Source organism: Meles meles, chromosome 6 (genome assembly GCF_922984935.1).
Source record: "Meles meles chromosome 6, mMelMel3.1 paternal haplotype, whole genome shotgun sequence".
Taxonomy (NCBI): domain Eukaryota; kingdom Metazoa; phylum Chordata; class Mammalia; order Carnivora; family Mustelidae; genus Meles; species Meles meles.
Window position 1 is genome coordinate 114,214,855 of NC_060071.1, and position 13,220 is coordinate 114,228,074.

Sequence of the window (13,220 nt, forward strand, 5' to 3'; positions counted from 1 at the left end):
TTTATTTATAAATTATACATATTCTTTATTTTTTTCTTTTGGATCAGTTATTATTCTTATTGATTAGAACATACCCTATGTATCAAAGATAACCATCTTTAACCTTCATATATCGTGATTATTTTTTCCCAGTACACTTATGTTTCTGTCTTTTTTTAAATCAAATGTATCGATCATTTTCTTTATGGTGTTCTTCACTTGCTGTTTTATTTCCAACTAGTAACCAACTGTCTAAATACAATATATTGACTACATCTTTCTCCACTGCCATTTATATACTAAATTCTTACGCAGGTAGCATCGGCTCTGTGGCTGAGATTCCTGTTCCGTTTCATTGATTCTCGGGCCAGTGCCATGCTTCTTTAATTAGTGTAACCTTATAATACATGTTAACGTATATTAACCCACTTATCCTGTCATTTTTTAATTATTAGCTATCCTCACCAATTTCACTTTCCATATAATGACTGTAATCACTCTGCGGGGTTCCCAGTTCAAAAATCCTATTGGAATTATTTTAAACTTATTAAACTGAGGAGGCCTAACCTGTTTTTAATACAGAGCTTCTTGTCTAGATCCATGTTTCTCCATACCCTTCTTTTATGTTGCTCTGCAGAGTGCTTTTTCCAGAAAGGTCTTGCACATTACTAGGCAGTTTATAGTTTTTGTTGTCATTGTGAAAAGGATATTTTCCATCATATTTTCTAAGTACTTATAGCTGGTACCTGATGGAATTTTTATGGGCCAATGATTCTTCGAAAATTCTTCACAGGAACACACCCGTCCACCTTCGTCTTCACCCGATCTTTGCATTTCCACAGTGACTGTTTCTAGACAAGGAGGGGAGAATGCCGTTATACCCAAAGTGCCTCGTTCTCCTATTGTATAGGTCAGACATGGCCAAAAATATCTGTGTAGCATTCGGTAAATGTTATGGTTTTCCCACATATTACTTCATCTAATATTCACAACACCTGTCCCAAGTGTTTACTCTAGAGTAATTGAGTTGTCATTAGTCCCATCTTGAAGATGAGAAAACAGAAGTTCAGATCTGAATCAGTCTCCTGAAGAGCTTGGTTAAAACATAGACATCTGGGGTGCCTACATGGCTCAGATGGTCAAGTGTCTGTCTGCTTTGAGCTCAGGTCATGATCTCGGGTCCTCAGATGGAGTCCCACTTCGAGATCCCTGCTTAGCAGGGAGTGTGCTTCTCCCTCTCCCTCTGCCACTCCCCCTGCTGTGCGCTCTCTCCCCTACCCGACAAATGAAAAAATAAAATCTTTGTAAAAACTAAAAAAAAAAAAAAAAGAAGAAGAAGAAGGAAAGCAAACATCTGGGTCCCGTCCCACACCTATTTCATCAAAATTTTAGGGGCGGGGTGTGAAACCAGGGAATCTGTGTTTTTAACTGGCTCCCCCTGGTGGCTGCCATGAAACATTTCAATCACAGCCTCAAAAGGCTAAAATTGAACATTTCTGCCTCCACCTTAGGCATCTATTCCACCATACTTCAAGGCAAACCCAATAATTATGAGGGTTATTTAAGCAATTTATGAAGAAGCTGGCATTTTTTAAAAGTATCTCTTTATACAGGGATCTTGCAAAAAACATGCTCTGGTTTGCCACGACAAGCCTGTGTGTGCAGGCTTCGCTCATCATTCACTCACTTCTTCCCAAAGTCTTCATTAAAAGACAGCTCCCCTGTACTCTGTGGCTAATGCCAAGCTGCCTGGCTACTATGGCTTTCACAGCCCCAGTGAACCCCAGGACACCTTGCCAGTGGTCCAGCCCTATTGGCCCAGAATCCGGCAGCCCCAGGCTGGTGAAAGTTGCCTGGAAAAGTGGCAGAGGGCTCCAAACACAGATCCAAGCCAGCAAAGCCCCACTGCCAGGGCAATCTCTCACAGTAGGTGGGCCAGCTCCAGTGGAGGACGCCATTGCTGGTGACCCCATACTGCCCGTTACTGTACAGAAAAGCTCATGGTGACCCTCTGGGAAACGCCTAAGACTCATCTACAGAAAATAAATGTCTCAGAGAAAACCTTTCACTTGGGTAGAGTTTAATGCACTTATCAGTCACTCAGCCACCGTTTGTGGAGTTACAGGGCAGGCCCACGCTGAACTCTGAGACGCCAGAATAAATAATACGCAATGCTGTATGGCCCGGGAGCAAGGAGGCCTAGAAAGAGGCTTAATGTATTTGGACGGAATCAAGAAAAAGTTATGGAAGGGAGTATATGGTTGTGGGAGTTCTCCAGAATGACAAGTGCAGAGAGAGCATTCCAGAATTTCTTTTTCTAGAATTCTGGAGGGACTAGCTTAAGCAAAGGCATCATGAGTACAATAGATAGTAAGAACTGTGGTTCACTGGAGGGTAAAAAAATAAAAGAGCTGGAAGGGTAAGCCAGGGCCAGATTACAAGGACTCTGCAAACTCTTAGAAGGTATTTGAAGTTTATCTTGGAGATGTTTGGGAGCCACAGCTGCATGAACTCTGGTGGCAGTAAGGAAAGCACAGCAGCTGAGTCTGGAGGCCGGATGTGGATTAGGCGGCTTTGGCCATTGACAAGCCTGGAAGTAGGGCCCGCACCGGGACAGCTGCGAGGATAGTAAAGAGGACTCAGATTCCCAAGCTGCCAAGCAGGTAGAATTGGCAGGATGAACGCTGTGGAAGGAAAAGTGAGGCCAAGCAGAACTCTGAAATTCCAGGATGTGGATGTCATGGAATCATGGCTTTGTGAAATTCCTTGAAAACCCTTGACAGGAACATACTATAAGTGTGTTCATCCCCAGTTGGCTCCACGAGTCCTAGAACTAAACAAGCTCTGCCCCGTCCTCCTCCTCCTCCTTCTCTTCCATCATCAGACAAGTGCTGGCAAGAGCAGACGTTTCCTGAATGTGCACTCCACCCCCAGATCCAAGGCAGCTTCATTCCCACAAGTTCTGTCCTCAAAGTTACTGTTCTTTAAGAAGCCATTTGTTCAGTGATGCCTCCTTCCACTTGTGTGAGCTTTGCTGTACAAAATCATCATACCCACACTCTCTCTTGCTCCCCAAACTTCCAATAAGAGAAATCAAGACTTAGGGAAGCTGTGGCTTGCTCAAGCTCCCAGAGTTCATTTGCAGTGAGTCCACAGATCCAACCAGTTCTTCGACCTTAAAATCCAGGGCGGTTACACCTCAAAATAATTATAAACCCAATCCCCTGTCATGATTCCTAAATGCCTAAAAGAGAAAGAAACATGACCAGGGATGGAAGATGCCTGCAGATATGTGGTAGCCGGTTCACATGGAATTCTCATTTTTGTAGGACCCATAGACATACCCAACAACAACAACAACAACAATAACAACAACAAGACCTCAACTCAGAATACGAACAGATTCTTGGGTAGCCTGTTGGGTTTTCTTCTTGGTCGGTGTTCTACAGAAACAAGACCTCATGCCTGCACATCAAATAAGAGACATCCCCAGGCAACTTTTATTTGGGGAGTAAGTAGGGGAGGTAAGGGGTAGAGGGAAAAGGAGAGCCTGCTGCTCAGCAAACAAGAAGCAAAGACGGGGAAAGAGCTAGCTGGGGTAGGCCAGTGTAGATGGGTGAGAAAGGTTTCAAGCCACATGAAGAAAGAGGATCCTGAATGCTGGAAGTTTGAAACTGACCAGGAAGGAATTCACCAACATTCCTATTTAGGAAAATGTATCTTTTATTTCTAGTTTCATACAGTTTTCTAACCTACTTTTTTTTTTTTTTAGAGATTTTTGTTTGTTTGTCAGAAAGAGAGAGCATGGGCAGTGGGGAAGGGCAGAGGCAGAGAGAGAAGCAGGCTCCCCGCTGAGCAGGGAGCCTGACACAGGGCTTGATCCCAGGACCCTGGGATCATGACCTGAGCCAAAGGCAGATGCTTAACCAACTGAGCCACCCAGGCATGCCCTAACTTACTTTAATTTGAAGAAAGTCTCAGATGCTTCTGAACTGGTCCCTTATAAAAGGAACATGTGCACTCTGAGGCTTCAACCAGGTCACAAACACACACAGGCAGCTCCTAAGGGTGGCCAGGGGAGCTAGGTAAGTCACTGCCCCAGACAGGCTCTTCCAGAAAGGAAGAAGAGTAGGGGATGAGGGTCAGTTCAGAGAGGGGAAAGGTGAGGCTTCTCCTGAAGGTGTCCAGTCAGCTAGGCATGATCAAAGTCACGATCAAGAATTTTCATTTAAAACTCTCCATTTCTTACAGCCCTCTAGACATAGACACACTGTTGTGATGATTACCCCTGACTTTGAACAGCTTAGAAAGAGTTTTTATGACCCCTTACAGTAAACATGATTTGTTCATTTCCCAGGTGAGAGACCTACTGGCTTGCCCAACATCTCAGCAAATGAGTCACAAAGCATGGACTTGGATATAAGGCTAAGAGCATGAAACTCTCCTTTTGCTGTCTTGCAGGGGCAACCCTCCCCCCCAGGGACTAACAATCTAGGGGAATGTACCTTTGTGTGATTCCACTAACTAAAAACTTGGGACTTTCTGAAGGTGCACGTTAACTTATAAATCTTGTCAGGTGGACACGCAAAGAATTCCCATGTAGTAGAAAAGAAAACACGGAAGGTTATCTTTTCCACAGAACAACAACTAGTTTCCCATTGAACCTAGTCACCTCCTCCAACCCCTCTTCTTTTTAAGTACCTCTAAATGTCAGTTCTCCAAAATGCTCCTTGTATAAGATCTGTCGCCTTACTGGTTCCCTCATCAATAAGTTAATAAATCTTTGATCTATCTTCATCCTATATTGACCTGAGAGCCACATCTTGGACCTTCTTTAAAATTCTATTTCTTGCTAGGTATATCACCTAGTGTTTCTTCCTCCAAAATAGCGCCTTTATGGTATTACATGCACACACCTCGTTGGGTCTGCTTCATACTACCTCCCAGAGTATACTCCACACGAGCCATGCAGACAGCTGGCTAGGTGCTGGGAATGAAAGGGCGGCTTCCTCCCGGCTGACCTGGCATTTCCACCATTGCAGTTCTTTGGCTTCATCATTGATGCATCATGCTGACTTCAAAAGACTGCTCCTGGCAGATGAGATGGCCAGCCCACCACCTAACAAGGGAGGGACTTTGTATCAAGTTCCTCGTGCTGCTCATGAGCTGGGCTGAGGGTCTGACCTGGCTTTCAGGGAATGACCAATACTTCCTCATCCAAGTTTGCAAATGACACACGGGGCCAGACACAAGGGGACTGAAATGCCGAGGGGAGCAGGTTCTGAGCCCACCCGGGACATTTTCTTTCTGGGTGATCCTCAAGAGAGCCCACCCCCGACTTCAACTTCATTAGCACCTCATTCAGCTCACAAAATTAACCAATCCCGTCTGTGCAAAGAACCACAAGGAAGCAAAGATCTTAAAGGATTTGGAGAAGAAGGCCTTCATTGTTACATCTTAACAGGTCGCTGACAACTTTTCACACTTTACTGAGAGATCCAACAGAGCCATTAGCAGGTCATCTGACCCACTCTCTTTAAAACCCCTCTACACTCAGTACACATCTCTAATAGCTCCAAGAATAGACAGTGTTCTGGGATCGTAGCCTGACCATAGCCTGACTGCGGTCTGCCAGGCAGATTAGCTGTCTGCGCCTTCCCAGCAGTCCGTGTCCTGCCAGGGGGCTTCTAGCGGCAGCTCGGTGCATTTTGAAGGACTTTCTTCCACCTGAGTTGCTCTGGTGTTCCGTTTCTGTACCATGTGCTCAGCCTCAACTGTGTGTACTAGGAACTGTGCTGTGTACCTTGTGGGATAGTAAGTATGGACATTCTTCCTCAAGGGTCTTCCTATCCAGCGGGAGATAGAAGACAGAGACCTAAATAGCTATCATTTTGGGGGGTAGAAAGTGACCAGTAGGGGCGCCTGGGTGTCTCAGTGGGTTAAGCTTCTGCCTTTAGCTCAGGTCAGGATCTCAGGGTCCTGGGATGGGGCCCTGCATTGCGCTGCCTGCTCAGTGGCGAGTCTGCTTCTCCTTCTCCCTTTCCCTCTCCCTCTGTGATCTGACTCTCAGTCTCTCTCAAATATATAAAGTTTAAAAAAAAAAAAAAGTGAGCAGGGGCGCCTGGGTAGCTCAGTGGGTTAAAGCCTCTGCCTTCGGCTCAGGTCATGATCCCAGGGTTCTGGGGTCAAGCCCCACATCCGGCTCTCTGCTCCACGGGGAGCCTGCTTTCCTTCCTCTCTCTCTGCCTGCCTCTCTGCTTACCTGTGATTTCTGTCTGTCAAATAAATAAATAAAATCTTCAAAAAAAATTTTAAAAAAAAGTGACCCATAGTTCACAAATATTATGAATTTTTGTGCCAGTTAATGGGCACTGGGGATTCAGTCCCTGTCCTTACTAAAGATTCAGGAAGGCTTTATTGAAGGACGGTGGCGGGGGGGGGGGGGGTAATAATTGTTCAGCGCTTCCTATGGACCAGGCTATGTGCCAGGCATTTTCTCATTTAATATGCTCTTTACCGGTGATCTCTTTGGTAGGTGATGTTATCCCCATTTTTTAACCAATAAGAAAGGCAGGGCTCGGAGATGTTAGGTGATTTTCCCTAGATCACACAAAGGGTGAATAGCAAGGGTGGGTGTCCAGCACGGAACCATGGGACTTAGAAGATCCGGCTCTTTCGTCCTCACTACCTTTACTATCAGCATTGTAGGGCCTTTCGTGCTGTCATGTGTTTCCAAAATTGAAGAACTTTGTAGGGCACAGGTTGGCAAGCCATAAGGCACCCACCGCTCCTTTAAGATAAGGACTCATAAAGCCATGTGCACTCCGGACAGCCTGTGATGATTAATGCTCGGTTCTGTCCCTTTGTGTTCCCTAGCATCATCCGTGGGATCCACTTATCTCCCTCCAATAAAATGGGAGACTGAAAGAGCAGAAAAGAGAGAACAGCAGTGATTGCCAGGGCTAGAGGTACAAGCGATGCCCCTTCTTTTGGGATCCCTCTGTCAGGGCTGGCCAAATACACAGAGTAGACAGCTGCTACCCAACAAAGCTGAAAGCCGATGAGACTTCCACCTGAAAAATGCACCACCACCACCACCCCTTTTTTCCCTTAATATGAGGAAGTTATTTCAATTCCTTCTCTTTCACTTTCTTTGGGAGAAAGAATTCGGGACTTTCGTAGCTTTACAAAGCCTTTGGGAAAAAGTCTAAATTGGTGCGTCAGGACAGCCAGGCGCTCGCTGTGCGCTCACCTATTCGGTCCCACCTCCCCCAGTAAGGGGGTAGCTGGTGAGCCACCCCTTGTCCCTCCCCTAGTGTGCTCTGAGTAACTCACTTCCACCCCTGAGACGCAGCTTACACGGGTCCTCCAGAAAGCCTTCTCTGGCGCGTGCGTGTGTGCGCGTGCGTGTGTGCGCGTGCGTGTGTGCGCGTGCGTGTGTGCGCGTGCGTGTGTGCGCGTGCGTGTGTGCGCGTGCGTGTGTGCGCGTGCGTGTGTGCGCGTGCGTGCCGTGCATGGTCCCACCCCCGCCAGCGCGCACAGACGTGCGCACATGCCCAGTAATACAGTAATGGCCCTACTGTGTGCTCCCACAGCCCTCCACGCTGCCCCGGCAGGGTGTTTACCACGTGGCACGGTGCCCAGCCAGGACTTGCGGTGAACCCCTCCTCCCCACCCTCTAGGACAGGAGGGATTCTACCTGGTCTTTGTAGTCCCAACACTGAGTGCGGTCCTGGAACCCCATAAACCCTGGGAAGGACAGACAGAGGGCAAACTCTGCCGGAGTCTCCTCCCAAAGGCTGCAGGGGGAGCAAAGGGTGGGGCCGGAGGGGAAGCCGGGCCGGAGGGATGAGCCCGCAGCACTCCTACAACCGAGGTCAGAGCCATTGATGAGGAACATCTGCAGCGCCCACAGGGGCCGCCGTGAGGATGACCTGGCATCTGGTGCTTGCGCTGGAGATGGCCCTGGGCCTGCAGGTCGTGAGATGCTCCAGGAGGGTCCCCAGAACAGCCCCTCCCTCCCCCTCCACCCCCGACCCGCATGTCCTGGGCTCACCAGAGCAGGAAATTCCATGTTGTAATGGTTGGATTTCTTCCTTTCATTCCTGACGCATGACTAGGTAGCGAATTGGTCATGAAAGAAACCACTTCGGCAGGCTTCAGAACATCTGAGCGCGCGCCAAGCATGCAGGGAGAGGGAAATGGGACCGGACAGAGCTCGGGCAGCACAGTTTCACCTTCATTCCCATCGCTCGCCTGATAGGAAAGGAAATCAAAACGTTGGGAAGCCCCTCTACTGTCAGCATGGTCGCCGGCGTTGAGTGGAGCTGGGTCCGCCAGGGCAACATTTGAAAGCTGCTCCGGGCGAGCGGCGGCAGCCCCGTTATCCAGCCGCGCACGTGTCGATCTGGGTAGATGAGAAACATCGTTCCCGGTGTATAGGGAGGCAGCGCTTTTATTTTATTTTTTAAAGATTTTATTTATTTACTTGACAGAAAGAGATCACAAGTAGGCAGAGAGGCAGGCAGAGAGAGAGAGGGAAGCAGGCTCCCTGCTGAGCAGAAAGCCCGATGCGAGACTCGATCCCAGGACCCTGAGATCATGACCTGAACCGAAGGCAGCGGCTTAACCCACTGAGCCACCCAGGCGCCCCGGGAGGCAATATTTTTAAACCAATGCTTTTCAGAGGATGAGCCTTTGAGAGGTACTTAGCCTTCGTGTAGCTTGGAACCTGAGAGCCAATACAGGTTCAATCAGTCCTGAATCAGCAGCTCTGAAACAGGCTGGAGAACTGGGTGGTGGACAGGGGCGGAAAGCCTGTCTTTCTTGCATAGCTAATGGTAGGAGGAACCAAAAATCATTTTTATACAGTATTTGCACATTTTTTGATTAAGTAGGAAAAAAAATCACTGTCTCCCTCACATTTTACTTCCTTTTTCTAAAAAGAGATTGGGGGGGGGGCTTAAATTCACTCTTTTCACCATGAGGTGGTATTTCTTTTGCATTCCATGTGATCCGTCTCAGTTCAGTTTCAAGTTGACACTCTATTTCATTTCCAGACATGTACCGAGTGGTCCGTATCCCTCTATTACTTCTCCCTTTGGGGCACAATTACTTGGCAAGGCAGTAAACCTGCTAGGTAAATCAAGCTGTCAACTTTCCACTCTATGTACACCCTTCAGGTCTATGAAAGCAAACCCGGACAACATCTCCTCCTGCACCTAACATTCAATATTGTAATAAATCAGGTGGGCTAAAGCACTGGGTTATTTAATCTTAAAAAAAACAAAAAACAAAAAACAACTTTTTAAAAATAAATGTTAAGCCCTTCTCATTTCATTATTAGATTTGCCTTATAAACTATAAAATATGTAGGTGAGTCACTAGTCTTGGTTTTCATGGTTTTATTAACATTGCAGAGACAGACTATAACAGAAAGATTTCAAACAGAAGTTGCTTACACAGTTCTATATCCTGAAACATGGCTCAAATGAAATAATAGAAAAAAATAACCAAACTAAGAAAGGATCCAGCAACCTTTTCCTTTCAAGAGCTTGATATTCCAGGCCCTAATAGGGATCCACGAGTAGCCTACAGAGCACCCTCGTGGCACCAATAATATTCATCTCAGCTAAGAAATTAGGAACTTGGCTGAGCCCATCTGCTCTCACTGCAGGCCAAGGTTGCCTTTCATTTGAAAATCATGCGATCAGCTTGGTTTAGAATATACATAGGTGAGGCATATGCTTCTCCTTACTGCCCAAGAAGATGCTGACGTGGAGAAATGTGAAGCCTCCTAATGAAAGCTTGCATTTATGGACTCTCCTTTTCTCTTCTCCTCTAGTTACCGTGACAGTGGGAGGCAAGCAGCACTTGCTCGGACTGTATGACACCGCGGGACAGGTACAGTGTCGCTCTTTTGATACATTAAGGTTTGGGAGTGGGGAGAATGATCCATGTGGCTAGGCATGTAGAAACAGATGTGACCTGTTCTGATCACTTGGGACAAATTTATTGTCTATCTAAAGGACAACCAATGGCACATTCTTAATATCTTAACAACGTTTATAATTACAAAAAAGCCAAATCATTACATTACTCAAAGTGTTGACGGGCAAATAACAATTCATTCATTGGTTGGTGTCTATCAATAACCAAAATAACGTTGTTTGGCCAAGAACCTCAATTTCTTCCTACCCATACCAATTCCAAATTCAGGATTAATGAGTCAGTTTTATAAATTTCAGTTTCATCTATTTTTTTTTTCACATATATTCTTTGCATTGCCTAATGAGCTGTGGAAAGAGATGGGGGATGGGTGGGGGTGGGGGAGGGAGATGGATTTAATGTCAGTAAGAAGACAAGCCAGGATCCTGAATGGTTTCCAAAAGTGAGGGTCAAGTCCTGAATAAACAAAGGTTGACTTTAAATTCTCTAAGCTTCTTGAAATGCTCTCACTCTGTCGGAGATGTATCTTCAAGATGGAGAACGTGGCCAACCAGTAATGTAAGGCCGTGGATTAGAAAGAACCCTCCACACTTATTAATTAGCATGTGCCCTACATGGATAAAAATGCCCCCTCCTCTTTCTTTCCTTGTACCTTACACTCTACTATGAAAGGTTTCTAATGTTACAAATTCCTGGGTTAAGCAATTGATGACTGTGGCCCAATTTCTTTGATAGAGCTTTTGTTACCATTGGGTCATTTATTTAGGTCAAAATCAGCGGGTTATTCAGTCTGTCCAAACTCATACATCTTAAATCCTTTGGAGTGAACGCTGACCATGCTCTTTCCTACTGTGAGTTTCCTGGTTATTGTTCTCTGTAGTTATGCATTTGTCTGGGCTTTTTTTTTTTTCCCCACAATTATCTGGAGATAGGTCTTTTTGCTCAATTTGAAAACTCTGTACTAGGAAAAATAATAAGAAATGGAATTTGGGGGGGTGGATTTCTGTGTGTATTTGCAAGGACCATCTATAAAAGCCTGTGGGACATCAGAAGCTGATGTCGGGTAAGCCTGGACAGTGGGGAACCTGGAAAAAATCTTGCACCAGACTCAAGACTTGAAGAGTTAGTCAGTTACCCTTCATTTGAAGATGGTTGTGTTAGCCAGCTGCTCTCAGGAACTGAGGAGTGGAGGAGACTTCTCACTTCAATATCAAGACACGGAACTAGGAAATGATGCTCCAAATGCCTAAATCACAAACTTGGTTGGGCTCCTCTGGGTTAAGGTACAAAGGCGTCCGTGCACCCGCTGCTTGAATGCCCCTCCACCAGAAAGCCTTGCAGCAATAGAGTTACTCTGTTTTTTGGATTGAATTTGCCTATTTTCATTCAGTCATATAGTCATTAGGGTGTCCCCATTCACCAGAAACTCACAGCCTGGAAGAGAGAGGAGTTTACACCCTTTATCCCCACAGTCAGCATTCATAAATACAGTCTAGTTTGAAAAGTTCAATACAGCAAGGATTATTACCTGGCTCTGAAACTTCTCTGTTTCCCTCGCCTTCTGAAAAGCTCCGTGTGCCCCTCATACCCATCCAGTGCTCTCCTCCTCTGTAGCAATCCATAACAATTGTTAGCTTCTACCCATTCATTGTCCCCAGAACAACCTCCCCAAGCCTCTATTTAATTTCAAATCCAATAAACCTGTTTAAAAGCCCCTGTAGAGTTTAATTAGTCTTTCCCACCGCTGTCCTTTTTAGAAAAATTTAAATAACATTAGTATAGGACTTAAAGCTGTAAGGCAGTATAAAAATATCCTTAAGCTCCAACTTGAAAAATATAGAATGACCCAAACTTCTGACACAGAAGATGTGATGCGCGCTGATAAAACATCACAGTGGGTTATAGACATTTCTGCAACTTAACTTGTACTCTAATGCTTTCCGCCAGGTGCTTTAAAAGCTCAAACGTGGACAAGGATCATAGGGCAACATGCAGCTTGGGGAAAAGGAATCAGAACACATCTTAAAGTTCTTCTAGGCCTAAAATTCTATGATGAGGACTTTTAACAGACTACTTCAAGAAGGCCTAAAAGACCTGGAGTAATTAAGCAAAATGATTTGAGGCCAGACCCAAGGGAGACCTTCCAGCAGCAAAGGATTATTAAATATTGGAGTGTGTTACACTAAAGGGTGACATGTAATTCATTTTGTACAATAGTGGTGGTTCTCAGTCTTAAGCAGACATCAGAATCACATGCAGGTCTTGTTAAATCCAGGTCCCTGGGCCCCACTTCCAGAATTTCTGATTCTATGGGTCTGAAATGGGGCCCAAGAATTTGCATTTCTAATGGGCTTCCTAATGCTGTGGCTGCTGGTCTGTATACCACATTTAAAGAAACATGTCTGGGGGTGCCTGGGTGGCTCAGTCGGTTTAGCAACTGTCTCTTGATCTCAGCCCAGTCTTGATCTTAGGATCATGAGTTCAAGCCCCATGCTGGGGGGAGGGGGCGGGAATCATTGTTCTAGAACTTTGCCACTCAAAGTGTGGTCCACCAGCAGCATCGACATCACCAAGGGAGCTTGTTAGGAATGCAGCTTTTCAAGCCCAGCCTACAGAATCTGAAAATTCATGTTCAGAAGATCCCCACATGACCCATAGGAGAAGCACTGCTCTACAAGTCTTTGGTGATTAGAGCATGGTTCTAACCTTAGGAGGGTGCAGCAGAAAATACCCCTTCCCTGAGCTGAATCCTCTGCTTCTACCCCTCTGCCAATCAGGCTTTGTGACATGTTTAACTTAGAAGCACGATCCCAAAATTCCCATTGCTGGCCTCAGGTAGGATCATCCGCTATCCTCAGAGGAATTATATTCCAGCAAATGTCTCTGAGGTCACAAGGTTAAGGGACATTCAACTAATTCAAAAATACGCATATGGCCAGAGTTACTAAGAAAGAGAAGTGATCTCAAAACCAACTGTTTAATCCCTGAACTGCAAAAAAAAAAGAAAAAGAAAAAGAAATAAGTCTCTGAAACCAACTCTAGAATGCTATCTTGCTGGGAATATTTAGATTTTCTTAAATGAATAAACCAGGAAGTAGTGTCCCTCCTCTTTGTTTTGAACTAACTGTGGGTCAGAGTCCATGAAAACAACCTCAAGAGGTGCATGTTCTGAAAAGTAAAGTGATTGGAACTTGGTATTTCTATGCTCAAAGTCAGCCCTAGACAAAATGCTTTAACCTGGCTCCGTCCACGTGGTCATACCTAGTCCTTTTGGACACATCACGGCGGTGCCC

General features: G+C 45.7%; 1 protein-coding gene across 1 annotated transcript in view; it reads left to right on the forward strand.

Moving 5' to 3' along the window:
* RHOJ (ras homolog family member J) overlaps nucleotides 1–13,220 on the forward strand; it is an 82,632-nt gene that overhangs the window by 48,227 nt on the left and 21,185 nt on the right. The window contains exon 2 of the mRNA XM_046009923.1: nucleotides 9,824–9,882. Within this exon, the coding sequence (XP_045865879.1) occupies nucleotides 9,824–9,882 (59 nt within the window). The remainder of the gene's footprint in view (nucleotides 1–9,823; nucleotides 9,883–13,220) is intronic.